This window comes from Elephas maximus, chromosome 2 (assembly GCF_024166365.1).
Source record: "Elephas maximus indicus isolate mEleMax1 chromosome 2, mEleMax1 primary haplotype, whole genome shotgun sequence".
Taxonomy (NCBI): Eukaryota; Metazoa; Chordata; class Mammalia; order Proboscidea; family Elephantidae; genus Elephas; species Elephas maximus.
In genome coordinates this window covers 149063363-149089317 of record NC_064820.1, presented here as the reverse complement: position 1 = coordinate 149089317, position 25955 = coordinate 149063363, and the positions used below count along the sequence as shown (strand labels likewise).

At 43.3% G+C, this 25955-nt stretch overlaps 2 protein-coding genes across 2 annotated transcripts in view; both read left to right on the top strand.

Moving 5' to 3' along the window:
* The window catches only part of TRPC7 (transient receptor potential cation channel subfamily C member 7), a 184505-nt gene that overhangs the window by 74623 nt on the left and 83927 nt on the right, over positions 1–25955 (top strand). The gene's annotated exons all lie outside the window — the stretch shown is intronic.
* Positions 7176–17479, top strand: LOC126061590 (neugrin-like). Its single transcript, XM_049858198.1, has 4 exons — positions 7176–7309; positions 10497–10606; positions 16029–16209; positions 16593–17479. Exons 1-4 carry the CDS (start codon positions 7176–7178, stop codon positions 17326–17328), a joined length of 1161 nt encoding a protein of 386 aa, XP_049714155.1. The 3' UTR covers positions 17329–17479.

Sequence of the window (25955 nt, the reverse complement as noted above, 5' to 3'; positions counted from 1 at the left end):
AAAAAAAAAGACCTACTGGACCAGTTGAGACTGGAAGACTCCCCAAGACTACTGCCCTAATATACTCTTCAAATCTTGAACTGAAACTAACCCCTGAGGTCATCTTGTAGCTAAATAACAAACTGGTTCAAAAAATAATGAATATCACCCATAAGTTCTATGCTCTTTTAAAAAATTACCTCTATGAGACCAAACAGCCAACAATTACTTTAAAACAAAGATGAGAATGTAAGAGGGCAGGGAAACTAGATTAATGGAAATGGAAAAATCAGAACAGAAATAATTAGAATTGTTTGTCCATGCATTGTGAAGTATGTAACCCATGTCACTGAACAACTTGTGTAGAAATTTTTGAATGGGAACTTTCACCAAAAACACACTAAAATATTACTTTAAAAAAAAAACAAAAGAAGAACTATAATAAGGTAAATGTGATGAAGTCAGAGGACATGAAGGTATTGGAATATGGGACGAGGCTAAAGAAGCAGACAGGGGCCAGACCATGCAGAGTCTCGTGACCACGCGAAAAGATATTGTTATCTTTCTTCTTTTAAGTGCAACAGGAAGCCACTGGAGGACTTTAATCAGGAGTATATGTAAAGATTAGGACTGTTGGAGGGACAGCTTTTTCTTTGAGAAAGGCTAGAAGGCAAAAATTACAGGTACGGATGCAACATATCTGCTTGGCAAAGGGACAGATTATTAGTCAAGATAGGCTAAATTATGCTGTGTTGACAAGCAAAACCAAAGTCTTAGTGACTTGTAATAACAATAACCAAGTAACATAATGAATACCACAGAAGAAAAGTTGAGGAAGTTCATACTGATAGCCTCAATCTCTCTGTGTAAAGCAGCAGCAAAATCACCCTCTGAAGTATAAGGCAGCCTGAAGAAAGCAAAAAAACAGATGAGAGAGGGAGCTGAAGAGTAGAAGCAATAATTCAGCCAAGATTGGGGAGCATAAATTCTTTGACATTAGCCTGTGTTAATGAAAAAAGTCAATCTACACAAAGGTTGGTACCACACACCAAGCCAGTGTCCTCCATGAGCCTCAATTCCCTTGTGTCAACTTCTTTTCAAGACTGTTTCTTAGACATGGGGCCCAGAGACACATATGTTGTGCCCACAAGACACAGCACAGCAGAGGCTTCCCCTCAGAGAAGAGGGCCCACCCCCAGGAGGAAGGGGCCAGCTTAGAAGGTGGGCAGAGGGAAGGATCATTTCCACCCATACCACCACTCTGCCTAATGCCGGGCCAAGGCTGGTAACCCTATCAGAAGTCCTTTGGCTTCTTTTTTCCAGAACTGACCATCTCATGCACGTTTTTACATTCATGCAATATATGAGCCTATTTTTCTGCCTGGAAAAACTCCCAAGAGAAGAAATAGAACCCTTTGGTAAACAGCACAGTGTTATGCCTGGAGTCTGACTGTCCCAGTCCTTCACTTAACTAGATATGTGGCTTTAGACAAGTTACTTAATGTGCTGGCTTGTTGGGGCTGCACAGGTAAGGTGCACACTGCTCTAACCCTCAAAAGCCTCCTGGCCTGAATGTGTGCTAAGAATGCTCTAACCTCAAAAGCCTCCTGGCCTGAATGTGTACCAAGGAAGAGAATGATGCCAAGCAGTGGGTGCGCAATTTTGCTGCAATCCCTCTCCCTAGTGCCGTTACTGGTTTTGGGTAGTGCCGTTACTGGAGCCCTGGTGGCACAGTGGTTAAGAGCTTGGCTGCTAACCAAAAGGCTGGCAGTTTGGATCCACCAGCCACTCCTTGGAAACCCTGTGGGGCAATTCTACTCTGTCCTATAGGGTCACTCTGAGTCGGAATCGACTCAACGGCAACGGGTTTGGCTTTAGTGTCATGACCATGGGTTAGGGACCCTAGAGAGAAGGCAGACGACCTCTGCTGGGGTTCTGTTTCATTTCCTCTGTCTGCACAAGGCATAGGCCCACCAGTGAGCAAAAGGGACCTGGGGACATCAAGGCTTTCTAGAGGACATCTGAGAGGTCGATCAGTCACTCACATGCTCTGAGCAGACATTTGCCCACCGTGCTTTCCTGCTGACACATGGTTTTAACAGATGTTCAGAGTTAAGAAGATCAGAGTTGTCACAAACACAGCCTGGCTGGACAGGCACTTTCCCAAACTGAGCTGCATAATGCCCGTTAACTGCCAAACGCTGTTAGAATCCACTGGTGTCAAAAGCATCAATCATCATCCTCTTTGGGGATTCTTCAAAGCACTTCCATGGCTCTAGACTGGTCACAGGGTCCAAAAGTCATCAATGTTCACTAATCTCAGAAGGGCTACCTTTTGCATGAGGAAGTTTTGTTTTTCACAAGCAGCATATCTTAAGAAGAGAAGGAATAATCCAGCTAGTAAATATGAATCATGATCCCTTTTCTGCTTGGAAAAACTCTCAGGAGAAGAAACACAGAACTTGTTCAGTAACCATATAGTATTGTGGCCAGGAGCCTAACTGCCCATGTTCAAGTCCCAAATTCCCGACTTACTAGCTATGCGGCTGTAGACAAGCTGACCTCTGGACCTCAGTTTTCTCCTCTGTATAATAGAGATAAATAATAGCAGTGGTTAAGAGCTTGGCAGCTAGCCAAAAAGTCAGCAGTTCAAATCCACCAGCCGCTCCTTGGAAACCCTATGGGGCAGTTCTACTCTGTCCTATAGGGTCGTTATGAGTCAGAATCTACCCAACAGTGGTGAGTTTGGTTTCATTTGGACCCCAAATAGCCAATGGTCATTAATACATGTAATATACCTGGAACACAGTAAGTGCTCAATAAATATTAACTAATAGAAGCTATCTGTCATGTTGGTTTTATAAGCAGAACTAACATTAAGGTTAACCAGGGTTTCTCAATCTCAACACTGTTGACATTTGGGCCAGATAATTCTCTGTTGTTGGGAATGTTCTCTGCATTATGTTTGCAACATCTCTGGCCCCTACTCCCTAGATGCCAGTAGCAACCCCTCCCTTGTGACAAACAAAATGTCTCCAGACATTGCCTGATGTCCTTTGGAGAGGAGGGGCAAAATCACACCCTGGTGAGAACTACTGGACTAGTTTCCAGATCTAGGCCATAACCTCTAAACTATAAGCCCCTGAGAACAGTGATTGTAGTTACCTATGGATATACTATATCTCTCTAGAGATAACTTTCTCTAAAATTTAGCTCCATAATGGAATCACCTGCGAGCTTTGTAAAAAAAAAAAAAAAAAAAAACACCCACAGAGTTTCTAATCCAATGAGTCTGTGTGGGAGGCCAGGGATTGGTGTGTTTAAAGACTGAGCTCCTGGAAGGCAGGCCTTCTCCTCATTCACCTTGGTCTCTGAGGGCCGAGCACAGCAATCACCCTGCACATTGCTGAGTACATGAAAAAACATGTGTTCAGTGGGAAGCAATAGGCATTAATACTTCTTCAAATGTCAGTTTAATTCCCACCTTGTGATTAAAAATCCATGTCACAGAATTCACATGATGTTCCAGCCTGTTCCCCGACTGAGGGGCCATCATCTCAATTCTCTCCATTGCTGGCCCTGTGTCCCTTTGGGGTTGGTAACTCCAGAAAAGAGCTCTTACTATACAGGGAAGCCCTGACACTGTACACTGGTTCTGGCCTGCCAGTCTTAGGGATGGAGATGAGTAGCTCCCAGAGTGGCCCTACAGAGTCAGGCAGAGACAATGGGGCCTTTGTCCTCCAGAAGGGAGCAAAGATCACTGAGTGCTCCACAGTGGGTCTCAGGAGTGCTCTCTCCACTCACTAGCCCAAATTGCTTCCCTGCCCCCACCTGGCTCAGCTTCAAGAGAGAAAAACAAAATACCTGGTGTCCCCTCTCGGTCTGTCCTCAGGCATGCTGTGAATCATCACACAGTACTTTCTCTGAAACACAAACATTACTGCATATTTACAAAAGAGATTTCAGACCCTCAAAGGAAAGGCTGTCATAACAGGGCAGAAAACTACTGTCTTTTTAGTTATTTTGCTGACTTTCATTCAGCTCTTTCAATACATAAATATTTGTGTGAAAAGATAATCCTTTAAAGCATTTTTCTTCTTGGTTATCATGTCTGCTAAGATACACAGTCTTAGTCTGTGTAGCTATCGTAATCATCATGTGTTGCATATGTTAAGACAGAGGCTGATTGTTCTTACATCCTGATTTCGGGTTTAACAAGAAGAGAGGAAGTTGAGGAGCAGCCAACGGAAGAAAATAAACCCCAATACCTCCAAAAAGCTAAACCCATTGCCGTCGAGTCGATTCCAACTCATAGCAACCCTATAGGACAGAGTAGAACTGCTCCATGGGGTTTCCAAGGAGCAGCTGGTAAATTCGAACTGAGGACCTTTTGGTTAACAGCCGTAGCTCGCTGTAGCTCTTAACTACTGTACCACCAAGGCTCCAATACCTCTAAAATATAGATGCTAATCACATGCATTTTCTAGCCCAAAGTGGAAAGAACAAGAGTCATTTTCAAATCTTGTCACTTTTCTCCCAGAGGCAAACAGATCTTAGAAATCACAGTGCCCCCGAGGATCTGTGACCAACTCTAGTAATTAAGCAAAAGACCAACTTTGCATTTCTATCTCATTACTTCTGTACTAAATGCCCATATATGGATTCAGAGTTTAATGAGCATTTGATCTTTCATATATTCCTCCCATTATATACCATGATGCATTATTCTTTTATTAACATTCATCTGTCTAAGGTCACTTGCAAATTTTCCTGATGGAAGGGGAGTTTTATAAGTATAATTATGGATGGCAATCTTGCCTTAATAAAAAAAAAATATATATATATATTTTTTTTTTATTAAGGGGATGCTTTAATTTATGTAATCGAAGCTACTGTCGTCTCCTGCCTGGATGATTACAGTAGCCTCTAACTGATCCACCTACCTCTGCCCAAGTCCCTCCACCCCCAAGCCCTACACATGCAGCAGCCAGAGTAATTTTTTTTTAAGTAATCAGATCATTCCCCTACTTAAACCTTCCAACTAAGAGTGAACAAGACAGGCACGGTTCCTACCTGAGGGAGCTTGTAGTCTAGTAACCATCACTACTACAAACAGAGCCCAAGACAAGGGTTCTTGTGCAAGTGATTTATTAAAGGAGTGATCTTAGAAGAAACCTGCAATGAAATGGTAGAAGCAGGATGGAGCAGGAGAGGAAGCTGAGAAAGTTGTGCTTCCCTGAAGCCTAACCTCAGCCTGATCTCATTGGGAGCTCAGGAGTGTGACTGACACAATCCTGCCTTCAGGCCAGGAGGCTGACCTTTCTTTCATACACCTGTACCACCCATGAGTTTCAGGCTACTTCTAAGGGGAGAACAAAACCTCACATGCATTTCTGGGTGAGGTGGCTCCCATTAGCTGAGGGGAATTTACTGAGATGGGCGTCTGTGAACCCTTAGCAGCCAACAGCTCCAGCAGCAGGGTATGGGTGCATCTTCCTAGTAACGGGAATCTTGGCAGGGTACCACCAACATCTTCCATGCCCCTGATGCACTTAAAATCCAAACCTCTAACTGTGGCTACAAGGCACTATGTGACCTGGCCCCTGCATTCCTCACCAAACTCATCTCGTACCAAGCTCCCTCCTGCTCACTGATCTCTAGCCACGCTTCCTGCCTCTCTGTTCCTCAGATACTCTACACTGTTCTCACTCCAGGGAAATTGCTGGTCCTTAGCCTCAGATCTCTGCTTAGCTGGATACTTCTCAATGGTGAAGACTCTGATATATTGTCTCCTTCTCAGAGAAGCCTTCCTCACCACCCTATCTGAAGTCTGTCACCATTTTGCCCCCTCCCTCACCAGCCACCCTCTATCCCAGGGCCCTCTTTTGTAACAATTATCATTTGTTTACAGGCAGTCCCGAATAACGAATGAGTTCCATTCCTAAATCTGTCCTTAAGTAAAATTTGTACATGAGTCAGAACAGTTAGGTGTGATTCATATCTAACATCAGTTAGTCAAATGTTTTTCTTAGTATACAGTATATACAAGACCAAAAACCAAACCCATTGCCATCAAGTCAATTTCTACTCATAGCAACCCTATAGGATAGAGAAGAACTGTCCCATAGGGTTTCCAAGGAGTGCCTGGTGGATTCGAACTGCCAAACTTTTGGTTAGCAGCCGTAGCTCTTAACCACTACACCACCAGGGTTTCCATATAGTAGAAACACTTCTAGATACATGCACTAAAACATCTTTAACAGAATAATACAGTAATAACAATAATAATGTTTTGCAAAGTAGTGCCCATTTGTTACTGTGAACCATTTTATGTACCTCGAATTTTTATTATAATAGGCTGTACAGGGATTGGTTCACAACTACAAGTTGTACATAAATCAGATGTAACCCGGGGACTGCCTTATTTGTTTATTGTCTGTTTTCCCCAACATGGTAAACTCGATGGTAAGGGTTTTACCACTGTACTCCAAGTCTAGAGCAGCCCCAAGCAAAGTAGAAGATTCTCAAAAATATTTGTTGAAAAAAAATGATAGAATAAGTGAATGAGTGATTGAATATATCTACTGTTTAATCCCATACCCAGTTTCCTCCAGCACAAAAATCAAACAAAATCCCAAATTCAAGGTGAAATGCATTCCTAAAAGCTATCGATGAAATTCACAGGGTTTTCTTGAGGATCAAAATGAGATAATAAATATGAAAGTAGTCCATAATGAGCTACTAGATATTAGGTATTATTTTTCACACTCTTGAACTCCTACAACTACTGTAACCGAGTCCATAGAAACTCAGATCAAGACTGATGACCTTATTCTTATTTAAAAACAACAAAAAAGGAAACCTATTTAGACACAAAATACTGTCATTTAATAACAGTTTTGATAATTTGGTCACTAAATTACATCTTGATGAAATTACAAATTAATGAACGTCATTAATTATTATTCCATAATGAGCCCATCTGATACATCACCATCTGACTGCTTTACCTGCTCCTCCTCTGGAATGTGTTAGCTCTTCCTCAACAGCAGACTCAGGCTAAATGTGTAGGTAATAAAAAGGTACTTCCAAGACCCAGCTGCTGCCTTCAGCAGCTTATATCCTAAAGGGTGACACAGATCTGAAGGCAGCCCTTTATCAAGTAAGTAAAAAAAAAAAGAAAAGAAAAGGCAAAAATGACCTGGGAAACCATCATAGAGGAAGTAGTTTCTGAATCAGCCCTCGAAAGGTGGATCAAAGCTCAGCAGAAAAGAGGGAATGGGAATAAGAACATTGTAGACAGAGGAATCAGTGAGAGGAAAGCGCAAAGGTATGCTAATGTTTGGGGCATTGCAGATGGTCTGGGTGTGGATAGACTGGAAAAAAGGAGCCTGGGGAGCAGAAGACAAAATGAGGTAGGAGATCTGGAGCCTGGGGTAGGAGGAAATAGGACTGGCTGGGGAAGCTGGGCCAGCTGTGATGGGCTGTGAAGATGTGCTCAAGAGTAGGGCCTTCATTCCACAACAGAAAGGGAATCTTTCAGGTTGTCTTTGCAGTTTGTATTTACAATTTCACTTACTTATTGCACAAACAACTCTAAAACCATAGGAAAATATTTAAAAGAAAACAATAGTCTACAATCATATGTCTGATATGTCAATCATTTACATTGAATTCTTCTAATTCTTTCCTATATGTGGACATGTATTTATATACTTACAATTATAGGGTAAATAACTTTGTGATCTGATTCCCCTAGCATTACAATGTAAACATTTTTCTATGTTTTCTGTAATTATTATTTTTTGCTACCAAAAGATTGATATGCCATTGTTTATTTTCTCTACTATTGAACATTCACTTTTTTAATATATATTTTTCCTATTATCTCCATACATACAGCTTTCTTTTCTTCTTTTCTGTTAGTTCCTTAAATTGAATTTCTGAGAGTGAGGTTACTGGGTAAAAGGACATAAATATTTACTATTGCTCTTGAAACACACTGTAAAATTATTTCCTCAAAGGGCTACACTATTTTTAATGCCACCAGAGTTATCTAACTGAGCCAGTTTCATGAGTACTTTTCAAGCACTGGGTATTATTAGGAAATTTCCCTAATTGGTATAAAACACTATCTTGTGCATATTTTAAAATGGATTCCTGATTCCTAGGCAGATAAGCATTTTCCCACGTGAATCCGCCCCACCACTACCAACACACTATGTCACACGGGAGAATGGAACTAGCTAAGATGCCAGTGGAGGGGTCCAGTGGGAAGTGATGAGGGCCTAAAGTAAGGCAATGGCTGTGTTTACAGAAGGGAAGGGGGTATGTACAACTGCTATTTTGAAGGTTGAAAACAGGATTTTATAAACCATGGGACAAATCCAGCATAATAGCTTCTGTGAGAGTTTGGCCTCCCAACCATTCACCATAGGATAAATTACTTAAAAAAAAAAAAAAATTAGCTTCCTAAATTACCCTAACAGAGACTGACTTTAGGTAAGAAAGGAAATTGAGGCTATTTTGGATCCTGGAGGGCTTTGTGGTAGGATAGGGTAGCAGAGAGCTGTGAACAGCCAGGGGAGGCCCAGGGCCCACAGTGATGGGTGGGGAGAGGCAAGGAGCGAGGATCAGGGCTTGAGAGAAATGCTCAGAAAGAAAGGAGTATACAGTAGCACTCCTTGTTGAGTGCCGGTCATGTCCCCCGTTCTTCACATTAGCCACATTATGTTTTCTCCATTTTACTGATGAAGGAGCAGAGGTCAGAGAGGGAGAGCAAGTCATCTAAAATTGCGCAGCTGGTAAGAAGCAGAGCAGGGACTCGAACCCACATAATTTCAAAGTCTCTGCTCTTAATGCTCACACTCTGCTGGAGCCAAAAGGCACTAAGACAAGCTCCCTTGTCAGAGAAATCCTCAAGGGTGGCGGTGAACTCCCAGATTAGGTGCTCTTATTGCATCTGCAAGCCTTGCCGATGAGGCAGAGCAGTGCGAGGAAGGAGGAGGGCTCTGGCTGTGTGAACTAAGGCAGCCCAGGATCCTCAGAGACACTGCATCTCTCTCCAGATCCTGAGCTACCTCTTCTTACCCAGTTTCTCTGGATTCTTTTAAGTGGAAGCAAAATAGTACTTGTTTTCCTAATAAGGACCTTCATTCACAGGGCAAAAAAGAAGTTAACGTGTTAGCTAATATGGAAGCTGCTTTCAGTGACTATCAGGCTGAGATTTAGACCCATTATGAGGGTTTATAAAGACAAAGTTCCAACCACCAAGTTCATTAGCACCAATTACTGATTTTTAGTTGATAACAGACCACTGCCCAGACAAATATGACTTTGTACTATTGGGGGAGGAGGGAGAGAATATGTTGTTGTTGTGTGCCATCAAGTCGATTCTGACCCATAGGGACCCTACAGGACAGAGTAGAACTGCCCCATAAGGTTTCCAAGGCTGTAATCTTTACAGAAGCAGACTGCCAGATCTTTTCTCCTACAGAACTGTTGGTGGCTCCAAGCCACCAACCTTTTGGTTAGCAGCCAAACACTTAACCATTGCACCACCAGAGTCTTCTATTATCACCATGTTTACAAACGTGCACAAATATCCTGAAGGCTCCTTATATGGTTGTTACAGATGTCTTTCTGAAGTAATTTACTCCCTCCTGGACATGTTTCTGCTAAAAAAAAAAATAGACCTTTCAACATGATGTGGAAATAAGAGGCTGTATGGAGTAATGGTTAAAATCATAAGCTCTGGAATGAGACAGCTTGGGGTCAATTTAGACCAATTCCTTAACCTTACTTTTCCCTCATCTGTAAAGTGGGGATAACAACACTTGCCTTATAAAGTTCTGGTGCATAGTATGTATAGGATAAATGTAGGCTGCTAGTACATTACAAATGGTATATTTCAGTAACTGCTCTGGTCCATAGTTGGTAGTAGTTATGGGGACCAACTCTATATAATCTGGGTGGCAGGCCAGGCACACCCTACTCCAAGTTGTTATACTCTCTTACTAGAAAAAAAAAAAAATCTCTATTCCTAAACTTAATCTATGCTGTAAGAATTATTATTTTATAAATACATAAAATATCTGATGTCATATGTGTATGTGTATACAATATTAAATATATAATCAGTGGAGAAACAGGTATAACCAGCATGCATTTGCTTCATGGCTCTCAGGGTAAAATATCTCATATCTTAACTGCTACTTTTATAAAGTAGGCTCTGGAGCCAGAGAACCTGTGTTCACATCCCGGCTGTGTTACTTAACCACTCTGTGCCTCAGTTTCCTTGCCTATAAAAAAAAAGCTAATAATTGTGCCTATGTCATAGAATTGTTGGGAGGATTAAGTAATACCTAAAAATCATTTAAAACACTGTCTGATACATCATAAATGCTCAATAAATGTTGATTTTTCTAGATCATATGAAATCTGGCTTACATTCTCATGCCCAGGTTATGAGGCGATCTTGTCTCAGTCACTCTGGGGGCATCTTCTCCCTGCTCTAGGTCACACCACAGCCCTGGAGATTCACCTATATACCTCAAGAAAGGCTCTTGGTCTGTGCCAGTCTCCTTGAGGATACCAGATGCCACTGACAAGGGCTGCTCCCCATCAGGTATCCCAAGTATTGCTCCATCTTACTCATTCAACACGTTTTTGAGCACCTACTGTGTTCTAGGTACTGTGCTAGGTGCTGGAATAGAACAGTAAAAAACAAAACAGTCAAGATTTTCTATCCTCATAGTGCTTCAAATGAAGCAAGTTCTCTGGACCAGACTGGTGTGGGGAACCTCTCCTGAACTCCCACAAAGAAGACGCTTGGCACTGATCAGTTCCTCAGCACTCTGAAATAACCTCCACTGGGGGATCCTTCTATCACCAGGGCAAAGAGTTCAAGTGGGACCTGGTGTCTAACACCCCACAGAAGACTCGCCAATCCCGTTCCCCTCTCCCAATCTCAGGAAGCCATCCCTCTTTCCAGCACCAAGCACTATCCTCCAGCCCCTACCCTCACTAGGCCTCAATACTCCCAACAAAGGCCTTTATGTGGTCTTCAAAACAAGTTCTAAAACCCCCAGGAGCTAGTGACTTCCTCTTGAGCCAGGACCACCAGAGCATAGAGCCCTGCCCTTCTGCAAGAGGTGGAAGGCAAAATGCCATTCATTCTCCCATGATGAGCCCTCAGTCAAGAAAACAAGACAGGTTCATCTCTCAGGCAGCTTATTCAGCCTCCCAGTAACCCAGATGGGGTCAAGGGAGGAGGGCGTGTATGGCTAATGGGGTGGTAGGCTGCATCAGGACTGCAGAGCTGTCAGAGGGAATGATGACACAGAACTTACTCCTAGATCTGACCAGAGGGAAATTAATGAGATTTTGAGACAGCGTTTTCAGCAGAGTTCAGTAGTCAGATTTCAGATGGTAGGGAGGCCAAAGGGAGGACCAAGAACACAGGTGGAGAGCTAGCTGTGATTACGCGGAGGGATGTTTCTTCCTCCGAGAAGGGAGTGGAGGAAAGGATGAACATCAAGGCAGACATCAGAGGAGGACAGAGGAAGGAGCTCTTTCCAAACAGCCCCACAGAGAAAGAGCCAACATTGAGTCTCAGACCTGGAAACTGAAAAGAGCTTTTCAACTCATCTTTTGGTACATAAAACTTAGTGGGCTTAAAAAAAAATCATTTTATTTGCTCATAACTCTGTGGGTCAGGAAATCAGGCAGGGCTCAGCTGGAATCATTTGCTCAACTGTATTCAACTGGTGGCTGGTCTGGGAAGGAAGATGCAAGAAAGCTTCACTCACGTACTGGGAACCTCAGTGTTCCTTCCTATGGTCTCTCTCCCTCCACATAGCTATCTTGGGCTTCCTCAGAGCACAGTGATCTCAAGGGAATTGGATTCTCACAGAGCTGCTACTTTCCAAGAGGGAGCTTTCCTAGAGATGAAGGCAGATGCTGCAGATCTCTAAGGCTCAGTCTTGGAAAGTTTCGCAGTGTCGCCTCTGCCATATCCTAGTCATCAAAATGGTCACTGAGAGCTAACCTAGATTCAAGAGACATGGGAATAGATTCCACCTCTTGATGGGAGATTTTCAAGGCCATACTGCAGAGCATGTGAGATGGGAAAGATTGTTGCCACCATCTTTGGAAATGTAGTCTACCCTAAAAGAGAGAAAAGATTATAGTCCCTACATATACAGGTGCACTGTGGAGTCAAGCAGATGAGCCAGGGGATTCATTCATGAATTCATTCATTCAACAAATATTTACTGAGAACCTATATGTACTGGGGAAACCCTGGTGGTGTAGTGGTTAAGTGTTACAGCTGCTAACCAAAAGGTCGGCAGTTCGAATCCGCCAGGCGCTCCCTGGAAACTCTACCAGGCAGTTCTAGTCTGTCCTGTAGGGTCACTATGAGTCAGAATCGACTCAACCGCAGTGGGTTTGGTTGGGTTTTAATATGTACTGGACTGTATTCTAGGTAGTAAGAATACAATGCAGTGAAAAAAGTCCTTGCCCTTATGGAGCTTGCATTCTAGCACAGCAACAGATAATACATACATAAAATCTAAGGGTTGCTAAGTGATATAAAGATAAACAAGCAGGATAATAGAACAGCAAGGCACAGAATAAGGGGCAGAAGGAATGCTTTTATTTTGGACAAAGGGGTCAGGGAAGGCCCTGATGTTGAGTTTCAGGAATAGTGAGGAGTCTGGTGGGGATGGATCACAGTGAGCAAAGAGAAGAGTGATGAGATGTGAAGTAGGCAAGAAGTAGGTCATCAAAAGCCCTATAGACGTGGAAAGAAGTGTGGATTTTTTTTTTTTCTAAGCAGAGTGGGAAGCCATTGAAGAATTTTGAGTAGGAAAATGACGTGACAAACTTGAGTCTGGAGGCTGCCTTGGATGCACATCTGCCAACAGGCTCTTCATGGAGCTGGTGCTGCACAGGCACAGAGGGTGGGCAGTAAGGGTGAGCCAAAAAAGGGGAAGAGTGCGACAGGAGGGCCTGACCTCTTGTCCAGCTGAATGCAACTCAGTTCTTAGCAGAAACCCATCCTCGCTAGCCAGCTAATGCCCCTTCTTGCCCTTAAAGAGGTGGGGGGAAAGGAGATCACTGAATCCACCACCATCCTTATACCCTCTGGCCCATCCTCAGGTCACTAGGCTTCCCTTCTGGATTCTCAGCACTTTGGGGTAGTATCTTTACTATAGATTTAACAGTATAGTGATCATAAGCCATCCAAATTTGGTCTGGAAAAAAAAAATTTCTTTAAGAAGTCTGCCTAACTCCAGATGGCTTTATAAATTAAGTTAAATCTACAACTGGCCCAGGAACTTTCCCTGTGGTAATTACATTAGTGATCATTAACATTTAAAGAGGTTGCAAGCAGAATCCTGGACTTTGCAATAAATTATCATTGTCCACTGGGCAGACTCCATGATTCAGGTGCCTCTGGAACCTTTTGAGATTGTCTGATGCTGTAACGTCAATGGAGGATGTTGTTCCGCTCTTTAGTAAATGTGGAGACAGTGGCAGGGGGACAAGTGTATGTGCACATACAAACTACACTATGAATATCTGCCCATGTATCTAAAAATAAATGTCAATAACAACTCCCCCTAGCTCCCAAAACACTCTGCTTTTCAGGGTCATGTTCCTTCACCTTACAAGACCCTTCAGGGCCTGTGTCTCCAGCCCCATCTCCAAGTACTCACTCCCCCATGGTCCAGCCACACTGAGCTACCTATACCTCTTCTGACACACCAGGCTCTGATGTGTCCATAATAATAACAATTTAAAAAAAAATTTTACTAAGCGCTTAATCCCCACGTTATAGACAAAATAGATTAGGCTCAGAAGTGAAGTAACTTGCAGAGTTAAGATTCAAACCAAGATCTGTCTGACTCTTAAGCCAATGCTCTTATCGCTTTGCAGCTCCTCTTCAACATGTCCTTCCTGACTCTTTCAGTGGCTCAATTATAGCCTCCACGGCTCAGGTCAAGAATCCATCCTCTGGGAAGCCCTCCTTTACTGTCCCCCCATGTCCCAGCTGGGGCTGGGTACCCCTCCTCTGCAGTAACCTGAGCTAACCCCTGTTATAGCATTGATTGGATTTGTCTATTTACTTATTTGTCTCCCTAACTAGATTCTAAGGGCCATGGGAGCCAGAATTACTATTATCAGTCTTTCTGGTCCTGGTCTCTGGCCAAGTAGGCATTTGATGAATGAAGGAATGAATAAATAGATAAATGGTGAGTGGATGGGTGAGTAGGTGGGTGGGTAGATAGACAGTAATGTGTAGGTAGATTGACTTTACTATATCACAATGTCTTATGGAAATCAGTTTCTACTTTTAAAGAATATACATATTCATATGAGAGATCTTATTTCCCATAGGTTGATAAAAACCAGCATTCAAAGTATGACCATATTGATCCAGCCCATCGAGAAATTATATACACATGTGTGTTTGTGTGTGTGTGTGTGTGTGTGTGTGTGTGTGTGTGTATCATGGCTTGGAGGATGGCCCCTGAATGACAAAGGGCTACTTCCTCTTCAAATAGCAAACACAGGTGTCAAGGGACCTTCATACTGGTTGCTGAATATTTATATCCCTCATTTGACATCTAAGAACAGGGAGCGAGCAGTCACCTGCATGCCCAAAATTTGGCCTCTCCAGAAATAAGTGCTGGTTTTTCCCTGTGTTTTCAGTGTGTTGAATTTTTACATTTCCTAAACAAGTGAAAAAAGCAGACTAAGGATGACCAGACTAGTAGACTTGGGTGGCAAAGTGGGCACAGATACCACCAAGAGAAAAGAAACCAATGTTTACTGAGTATCTGGCTTAGGTATATGCCAGGCTCATTGTCTAAGTAATAGTATCCTTAAAGTAACAGAGGGCAGAAATGGGCAGTGTGACATGGAATTAGGAACACCTTTTAAAGGTTCTCTGTGGCCTCCTGATGAGAAGGATAATGGTGGTTGCTGGGGTGGGATGTGGGTGGTCACCAATAGGCACACCCTATTCTTTTACATAGGACCCAGAACCACAGAGAAAAGAACTTAATGTCTACTTCATCCTGGGCTCCAGCAACTCTGTTGGGCATACTGCCCTTTAGAAAAATAAAATAGGCACAAGAAGAGATCGGTGTTCTTTCACCTGTCAGGGAGAGGGTTAAATAGATGGAGACTGGGAGACAGGAAAAATGAAGAGCAGATGGCCACACCTGCAGAGAAAGTAGACATCTCTCAGGCCAAGGAAGTATTTAAGAGCAGAGGAATTTAGCACCCGCCACCACATGGGGCTCTGCGTGGCATTATAATATAGATTAGTAGGAGATATAATTTTAAATTTATTAAAAAAATAATACTTAAAAATAAAAAACAAAGTGTGATTTTAAATAAATAAAGGGTACAAATACATCATTGCTGAGTTGCACATTTCTGTGCAAATTTTTCAGCTGCTGGAAATAACTCTTTTGGACTAGTTTATTCATCGATATCATGAAGAAAGAGTTATATATAAACTTTACATACTTTCCTCTAATTCCTTCATCTGCAACTGATCTAATCTTTTATTTCATCATTTGAGGAGCTCTTTTTTTTTTTGTTTACATACTTTCCTCTAATTCCTTCATCTGCAACTGATCTAATCTTTTATTTCATCATTTGAGGAGCTCTTTTTGAAAAATGTATCCTACCCACCCTACCATCAGCCCCAACCTAGGACTACAATTTTTGTATTGGTTGAAAGCTGTGATTTATATTTCAAGGAAGCATTTCCAGCTTGTCTGTCTTCTTTTCTTTAATTAAATATAGGTGCAGATTTCCCTTATCAATATCAATACACTTGGGTTTATATTTGCCTGTTGACAAAGTCTTTAGGGTAAGAATGATTCTTGCAAGAAAAAAATTGCTTTTAACGATCTCCAAGTTTCTATCTCCACTTAAGGGCCACCAAAGTATGGAATAACACTCTATACATAAACTCATCTTTGTTTCATTAAAAATCTTAATGCAGGCTGCGTTTCGCTGAGCAGAAGCTGATTTCGTCGTCACGGCAGTTGCTCTGAGCGTCTTTCTGGAAGGGCGTGTCCGCGCCGTTGTTGCTCGCTGTGGGTTGGCGACCCGGGGGGTGACGGGCCTGAGCCCTGTCGGCCGCGAGCCGGACCCTGATTCCGACTGGGAGCCGGAGGCGCGGGAGCTGCAGGAGGTGGAGAGGTACCGGCTCCTTCCCGGGACCTCAGCCTGAAGCAGGGCCTAGCTCCGGGCGCCCTGCCGCTGCATCCGCAGCGGCCCTTGTTTCTTCTCACTTGTTGTTTGGGGCGCAGCGGCAGGTGGTCAGCTACTTTGGAACCACGTTTTCCTTTACTAGTGACGTATTTCATCACCCATTTAGAGTTCGGCATGCTTCCGGGGCTGCTATTGTTCTAGGTGTTAGATTTCTGGGGCTTTACACAGAGCAGGTCTGAGCCGGCAGACAGGATTCGGTCACCCTTCCTTACAAAGAGAAAAGGGCTGGCCGCTTCGTGATTTAGCCTGAGGCTCTCCAACCCCCTGTGTTGCTTCCACGCATGGCCTCTGCTATTGGTTCTCTCCCTCAGCGCCCTGAAACGACAGAAAAAAGCAATCCGATTCCAGAAAATTCGAAGGCAAATGGAGGGGCCAGGTGCCCCGCCCAGGACCCTGACGCGGGAAGCCATGGAGCAAATCCAGTATTTACAGAAGGAATTTGCAGAGTCCTGGTCAGTTCCCAGGTTGGCTGAAGGCTTTGATGTCAGCAGCGATGTGATCCGAAGGGTTTTAAAAAGCAAATTTGAACCCACATTGGAGCAGAAGCTGAAGCAGGATGAAAAAGTTCTTAAGAAAGCTGGGTTTGCCCACTCGTTCCAGCAGACTCAGGCCTCTGGGAATACCACAAAGCCACTCTCTGCTGGCCACCCTGTACCAGGCCGTTTGCCGATGCCAGGGGGTGAAGCCTTATCCAAAGGCCAGCGTCGCAGCACGGCTTTGAAAGTGATAGAGTCCAACACTCGTAGTACAAATACACCAAGGAGACAGAAAGAAAGGAATGAAGGAATCCAGAGCCTGGAAGGAATAAAGGAGAGCATTGTGCCCGTCGCTGCAGCCCTGGGTCGTCAGAGGGACTTGCAGAAGTACTACACCAGTGATCGTGAGGGCACTGAAGGAACTGCCAGTTATGGATTGCCAAATGATGAGAAGCTGGAAGAGTTGAAGACAGGGGAGCCATGTGACCAGAACTTGAACTTCGGCAGCAAAGTAGTGCAGAGGGGGCGGGAGTTCTTCGATAGCAATGGGAACTTCCTATATATAATTTGAGTTGGGGCCTATCTTGTGGAGATGTGTGAAACAGCTGGGGAAATGTATTGGGAGCTGCCTGGATTTCGGCTTATGGGTTAGCCACCTTAGAGTAGGAGGAAGTGATGGGCCTGGAATAGAAGCGGGAGGAGCTGCTTGGATTTGAATCTGACAAAGGGCAATGAACATCAGGGCCAGCGTGTAAAGGGCCAGGGTGAGTTGGGCTGGATAGATTCAGGCTTCCTGGAGCAGTGCTTCAGGTCTGACCCCTGTGGATCATCACCACGCACCCTTCTTGCTCAGACTCTCTGTATATTGAAAAGCAGCCCATGTTGCATGTGTTGTGAGTTTCTGTGATACTTGCAGTATGTTTTTGGGAGGAAATGAAAAATTTGCTTTCTGACCCCATTTCCTTCTTGATTAATGAATACTAGTAGTTCTGGAACTGCTTAATCAATTAGTTGTTTTCCTTACGTGTAAAATACAGCAAAAAAAAAAATCTTAATGCGTGGTACAACTCTCTGGACAGGACTTAAGATTTACAGTTTTGATTTTTATCACAGAAATAAAATATTATACTGACAAAGATATGAGTTATTTTGTCCTTAAAAACTGTACCATAAACTAAAAACTAGAACTAAAGCCTTGAACCCTCCTTTGAGTTAGTTATGATTATTATCATTTTTAGATAAGAAAGTTAGTCACTCATCAGCGGTGGAGCCAGGACTGGAACCCAGACAGGCTGACCCCAGAGTCCACATGTGTTCTATGACCCCCATGAATCTTTGCAGTCAAGCAACAGCACATCCCACCAGGGAAAGTCTGCAGAGTCATGAAACCAGCTTGGGAACAAACCCAGTCAGTCCTCAGGCTCCGGAAACTGTCTGGAACTGCACCTCTTCCTAGTAAGATGTCAGTGTCAGATGGAATTTGGCAAGGGGTCTGAAATCCTAATTAGGTCCTTCAGCAAAGTAGTTTCTTGACTGAAGTCAGCACTTTTCAAGGCTGTAAATCTGGGCATAGGTGCAGAGACTTATCTATGGAAAATAGCTCTTATGGCATGCACTGACATTGCACCCCTGTTCAAACATCTGACACCCATCTTTTAGGTAACCATAATACTACAGTATCAGCTCAAAAATACAAGTCAAGCTCATTAATCTTTTACTTAACAGATTATGGCATCACATGAAATTTACAACTGCACCTTCCTTGCTTTCACTGATTAAAGTTGGTCTATGATGTGATCAAAGTCATTTTTTTTTTTTTTCAGTTTCTTTGTACATTCAGTAGAGCAAGATCGCACAGTCTGCCTTGAGCCATGGAGGCCCTCAAATTCAAAAATACTAGTTTTAGGAACTGTGGGGACAGACCATACCTGCCATACCTTAGATATGACTCTGCATAGGTGGCCTCTACATTAACCTGTTTCTTGGCAAAGTGGTGAAAAATTGAACCATCATGGAATCAGGCTGCTGCTACTCTTGTTTGGTCGCAGGAGTGAGAGCTTAGGATTTCATCCTTAGCATGATGACTCACTCTTTTTTTAGGAAGATCAAGTTGTTGAGGAAACTGTCTTCCAGCCCTTCCCCTTGTGTATTCCTGAATTTTATCTCCACTGGGACTTGGCTGACCAACAGCGAGAAGCACAGAGAGAGGAAGATGAGCCTTCTAACAGCATCTTGAATGGTGAGGTCCCCTGGCTTTTGTGGGCTTGGAGAACTCACCACACCACAGTCCCCTGACTTTGCTATGCCTGCCTGATTTAAATCTACTTTGTGGAAATATAGAATAATAGTTTAAAACATTACCTTTGAAATCAGACTGACCTGGGTTCAAGTCCAGCCCTTGTCACTAATCACCTAGGTGATTGTAGGCAAATTAATCTCTCTAGGTCTCATGCCCCCATATTTAAAATAGGGGCTTAAGAATACCCACCTCAAAGAGCTGATGTGAGCGTTAAATAAGGTAATGACTGTTAAGCATAGGGACTGACAAAGAATAGGTGCTCAATAAGCACTGCTGTTGTGGTATGCTATCAAGTCTATTTCGACCCATAAGGACTCTATGGGACAGACTAGAACTGCCCCACAGGGTTTCCAAGGTTGTAATCTTTACAGAAGCAGCCTGCCACATCTTTCTTCTGCAGAGTGGCTGGTGGGCTTGAACCGTTAACCTTTTGGTTAGCAGCCAAGTGCTTAACTGCTCCATCACCAGGGCTCCTTTAATAAACATTAGTTAATCCTTACTAGTGTAATTATTATTATTATGTATAAATAGTTTCCAGATTGATGTCAGTTTGCAGTGCGACATGGCTGGCAAGACGTATACATAGAAATGAAATTATAAGATAATCCTCAAAACCCATATTTCAATCTTCTCCTGTCCAAGAATACAAGAGCCTAGTTTAGTTTTCAGCACCTCTCCTTGTCTGCCTTTTGATAAGGACGTGAAAATGGCTAAGTGCTCATCAGACCCTAAGTAACAGGGGATTTTTTATACTTAGAAATTATTCTGGGATGATGAGTCACAGAAAAAATCAAAGCAAATTTAAAAGGATTTGGAAGAGCACTCAATTCATCAATCACTCAACAGATGTTGACTGAGTGCCTACTATGTGCAAAACATAAGGCTGCACACTTCTGAGGATACAAAGACATTTGGTACCCTCAAGGAGCTTGAAAATAGCAGAAGGAATAAAACATAAAAAGAAGAGTACAGTTATTCACAACCTGACCCATGAGCCTTGATTAATAACAAGTGAGTGGCTACAGAACAAGACCCGCAGGAGTCCAAGACATCTCAGGGAGCTGAAGAACTTGGTAGGACTTGAAGGTCAAGAGAAAGTTGGGTCTTGAATGCTAGTTATTAATTGAACCAGAGAGGAGCTGGATGGGCCTTTCTTGAACACAGGCAGGGAGCTGAGTGTACATGCCATGTTGAGAAGAGTACGTAGGGCAGCTTGGTTAGAGGGGAAGACTCAGGAAGAGGAGTAGTTGAAGATTATGCAAGAAGATTTACTAGAAGTAACTTCCACTTCTCTGGTTTCAGGCTAGGCCATAGCCCTGAGGTGAGGTGAGGTGGGATGGGGTTGGGTAGGGAGAGTCATTGCCCAGGTATAGAAAGTGATTCTTTGTGATACTGGGAAAGAGCAGAGACAGTCATCTAGAGCCAGCAAGAAGTTCACTCTGAGCCCTCAGTGGAACTCTGGCCATGACAACTTAGCCAGACTGAAAACCAAGTCACCTTCTCAGCACTCTCTGAGCTGACTGCTGTGGGAAGGATACCTGGTGAGCGCTGGAAAATCACAGCACTTAGCATTCACCTCCAGGAAGGCCAGCTAAGGTCTCCTGCCATTGCATCTGCAGCCAGGACATGGCTCACCCATAGCTCTGGGAGAAGTCCAACACCATTTCTTTGATCCCTACACCCCAGAGCCTAAGGCACAGGCTGGTTCAGGAACAACTGTTTTCATCAGAAGATCACCCCTTCTCTAATAAAAGGGATGCTGCTGAGTCAAAAGGACTGCCCTCAGAGCAACCCACCAACTTGGGACACTGTATAAGTAATACCTGTCAGTCCAGAAAATTGGAGGTTTGCTTAAGGAGAAGTGGGAAACATTTTTTCACATCCTGCTGTCCCTGGGGAATAGGAACAGAGAATTGTCTTTGAGAACAGTGAAACAAGCCACTCAAATGAACACATGGCATCAAATCTCTGTAGATGTGAAGGGCCTTCAAAAATGCCCATCTCTTCTTGTTGGCTGGTAGACTTCCAGAATAGCCCAACGAGCAGGTACCTGGCAAGACCCTCAGCTGTGGAAATAACCAAGAACCATGTCATGGTTGGTTGGGGTCAGGGATGCTTAAGTAGAAGAGGCAGGGGAAGCTGGAATTGAATGAGACATGTATGTGTACAGGCATCCAAACTGAATCTCCCAGCAATGAAGGGGGCATCTGACAGATACTCAGATGGTCAAAAAATGGACAATTTTAAAGGTGGTGCTGCTAAAAAGTGTGAGGTAGGGGGAGATGTGGAAGCTTGTGTGTATAAAATAAAGAACCTTAAGTTGTAACCAAAAATCCTCTTGAGTTGAGCTCCAATCTCTGTCCCCTTCCTTGGCTCATTTCTTGGGACACGCCCCCTCCCCCAAATGATATATGAATTTTTTTGTGGTATGATCTTCAAACTTGTTGCTCAATTGCCTTTGGGGATTAAGATAGGTTTTTTTGTTTGTTTGGTTTTGTTTCTCAATCTCCATTCAGTGGAGATACAAGTTCAAGCATTTATACGTTCATCATGTCTCCTAAAAAGCAAACTGGCAGTCTTACATACATGTGCTTCTTCCAGGTGGTGTGACATAGCCAGAAGTACTGATAATCTGTCACAGGGAAGATGTGTAAGAAAAGCTACCCTGACCCTGTAGATGGCACCAGGTTTTCAGTCTGAAGGCAGAGAACTTCTAGCTGTGTTATTTATCATTCTAATAGCACTGCCTGAGCACCATTCTAACAACCACAGGAGCCCACAAAGAGAAGTTTGTGATCTTCAGTGGAGGATCATGCAAGCACATAACTATGATAAAGCGAGAGACTAAGAGCTGTGTGAGAGGAGAGAGAGAGATTCTCATGTCGGGGGTAGAGTAAGGTATCATGGAAGAGGCAGTTATTCAGCTCAGCAGGACTTGGATGAGTGGAGGTGAGAGGGAAGGCTTTCCAGTTAGCAGAAATACCTTAAGCAGGAGCTCAGAAATGGTAAAGTATTGAAGACTCTGAGAATAGCTTTGCTACAGTTTGTCTAGAGGATAAGGATTGAAAGGAAAAGAGCAGAGCCACATTGGAAAAGCAGCTTGAGATCAAGTTTTTACCCCTATCTCCTACTATGCTTACTCTGTTCTCTTTTTTCCTTCTTTTCCTTCCTTTCACTTGCTTCCTTCCTCCCCAACTAAAATCCCCTTCCATGTATACATCCATCTTTCCATCTAACCCAAACAGTGCAAATGGAGTAGATGTAGGATTAGCATAGCAACTTCTACTACCCTGGAGAAGGAAGTCAGAGATCAATTGTCCTTCCCAAGAGGACACAGCCCACCGTCACAGGGTAAAGGGAGGCAACCCAAACTCTGGCTGCAAAACTACATAAGCGTCTCTGTGGTACATCTGAAATCTGCAGACTCATACAGATGCCCTCCTGGTTGGCAGGCAGAATGAGACAGTAACAGGACCCAGAAGAGACACAGGAACCTTTGGTTGAGAAAGGAAGTAGTTAAGAACATACACTCTGGAGTCAAATCTGAATTTGAATCCTTGCTCTACCACCTAGTAACTCACAGAGCCATGAGCTTTAAAATGGGCATAATAATAGTTCCCACCTCATGGTGTAATGAGGATCAAATGATATAATGTTCATAGTGTGTTCAGCACAGGGTCTGCTCCACAGTGAGTGCTCAATGAATGTTTGCTTTTTGATGTTTTATTTATAACAAGGAACTAAGACCAGGAAGAGTTAAAGTCAAAGCCAATCAAATCAAAAGAATGTAAGCAGGAACTTAGTGGATTACAAAGAGCTCAGTCTTTGGAGTCAGACAGACCAAAGTTGGACTCCCTGATTGCATCAATCACTAGCTATGGGGCCATAGGAAATTTGATCTGACCCAGCCTCATTTTCCTCAACTGCTAAATGGGGATAAGAAAACATTTTTGGAGGGCTATTGTGAAGATTATAGATAATGTAAGTAAAGTTCCTTCATATGGTAGGTCCTCAAATAACAGCAGAAACACAAAACCTTTTGTTTTGCCTGGTGTCCATATTTAGAGGCTCCTTGAAAGAAGCATGATTTTATGAGCTTCCCACCTAAAGCTCCAAGCCCTACAGCTCTTTCTTCCCACTCACCATCACCACCCTCCCAGGACTATCGTGAATTATCCTCTTACAGTGGCTACTCAGGAGCTGCATGGCTGAATAAATTGGTGAGGATGACCATGGTGACAGTGTTGGTCCCATACCAGAATGCCCCACTGATTTAAAATTTAATAAAACAATGGTAATTTGTTTTCTTTTTTATTGAAACAAGCACACTAAGTTCTCCAGGAATGTCTAACTCTACAAACAGCATGGCCACCCAACACTCTCTGCTCAGCAAAGGGAAGAGGAAAAAGAACTAGGTAGACAGCCTATCAACCCTAAAGTGGGGCTAGAAGAAGTGGTAATAGGAACAGCAGCAGCAGTAATGCCAATGCCCACCTTAAATACTAAATACAAGGTCATGTACAGAGCACCCAACACATATGTTCCTCTCGCATGGATCATGAAGCTCAGAGCAATGAAGTGACTCTCCCAGGGGTTACATAGGTAGGAAATGGCAGATCTAGGATTTGAACCTGGGTTGTCCAACCTCAGAGCCTGTCCTAAGTGCTAACTCTGCTATCTGCTAGCACAGAGACGAATGGTTTAAATGGTAGATTATCAACGGAGGCAAAGCAACTGGCTGCCCGAGGGATGTACAGCGGATAATAGTAGGTCTCGCAGATAAAGAAGGACCCAGGAGAGAGCTGATGGTCCACATTCAATAAGCATTCAGTGTTCATTCATTCATGCATCATGGAGGTCCAGCTCAGGAATTGGGAGGGTGTTCCTGTTAAGCCCCACTCCACTTCCAGAGTCAAAAAGCTGAGAGCTCCAGTAGACAAGGACTGTAACTGCTCTCTGTATCCTCACTGCTGAGCAGAGCCTGGTGAGAGGGAGCACTGAGGAAAGGTTTGTGAGTGAATGAATGAACAAACCAACAAACTAAACTAGTATACAAACTGACCTTTATATTTCTCTGTTTTCCTCCCCTTTCATAACCTGAGAGCTTTGCCAAGATTAAATGGAAGGGAAGAGCATTAGCACCACTGAACCCAATCCTATAAAATGCCCCAGATAGGAAATAATACCACACAATTATTCTAATTCAGGATCAAATGCCTACACTGAGTGTAGCCACTTGATGATTGCTGCCATGTCTGTCTCCCCTTGCCTATGTAGACAGAGACAAGAAGAAAAGACTTCTGTAAGCAAATGGTGGCAATGAGCTAAGTGGAAAATCTTGACCACTGTCACATCGGACATCAGTGAGGCCTTTGATGGTTTATCTGTAGAAAGGAAAGTCATTTTCTCTATAAGCATTGGATTTTATGAAATTTCTCTTCAGCTAAGTTATTCTTAAGCTTATCAAATCATTCATTGCCACATCTCATTACTGTGTAAATGAGGCCTAGAGTTAGAAAAATCTGTTTACGGAAAATGGAAATCACATAGCCTCAAAACCTCTGAGCTCAAATATAACCCTCTTCCCCTTTCCCTAAAAAGGGAAAAATGCAGGACTTAACAGCTTTTAAGATGGGAGACTGGAAGGACATTAAGGGAAGCAAAAGCACTTTCTGCAGATTCAGTAGCCCACACTGCTTCTGCCTGATGGAGGACTACATGACTGGTAGAGAGGTGAATACTGATGCGTATTTTGAGTAGACTTGATGGTGACCATGACTATCCTAGCCCATTTTGAGCTAACTGCCTGGATAAATTAAGCTGCACCTTTAGTGGAGGATAAAGAGGAAGGGGTTGGATAAAGAAGGGGTGGCCTAACCCAGCTGGTGGGTGAGTGTGGCTATGTGGACCTTTCCAAAGGTACCAGCACTTCAGGAAAATGTCTGCTGAAACAATGAGGAGGTCAGCAATAAAGAAGGGGGAGGGGAGGGTGGAGCTGAAGGGACTGGGATGAAGAGAGAAATAGGTGGAAGGGGTAGAATGGGATAGGAAAGGGTAGGTGTGGACTTATCTTTATTTATCCAATATGTTATATAGTGCTCGCTATTTGACAGGTACTGTTCTAAGCCCTTTGTAAATATTAACTTACTTAACCCTCACTACTAGCCTTATTTTACAGAAGAGGAAAGCCAAGCATGGAAGAGTCAAACACTGACCTCATGTATAGGGCCAAAAAGTGGCAAGGCCGGTACTGGAATCTAGCGATCTTGCCCCAGTCCACACGCTTAACCATCCACCATCAGAAAAGTATTACACCTTGCTATAATAAGAGCATCTGGCTCATGGGTGTTAGCATCTCATAAAACGGCCCTAAAAATACTCAAGAATTAGGTTTGTTTGTTTGTTTAATGTTTATAGATCTCCAACAATTATCTATTCTGAAAACTTCAGCCTTTTCCTTATGGATGAATATAAAGCAGGGGAAAGAGTGAAGGAGATGGCTCTCCTGTGAGCTATAATAAAAAAAAAAAAAGTAGCTCACTAAATGAGTAATTTCTTTTGTAAGGATCAGCACAAAGCTCGTTTCTATGAGGCAGAGGTTAAAGATGTCCCAAATGTCCAACTTTTCCAAGCTACTATACCACTCCATCATCTCTAACATTAGCTAATCCCTCCCCGCTTTGTACTCTCCCTCCCATCTTTAGGTTCCCTAATTCACTGCAGCGTCTCAGAGAACTCATAAACTTTATAAAGGAAATGGCTCAAGCAGTTGCGGAAGCTGGCAAGTCCCAAATTCGTGGGTCAGGCATAAACGTCTCTCTGGCCCTCAGTCTCTGCCCAGAGGCACTCGCTTTCTCGCTCCGTGGGCCAGGCAGCCCACTGCACCTTTTCCTGTGGGC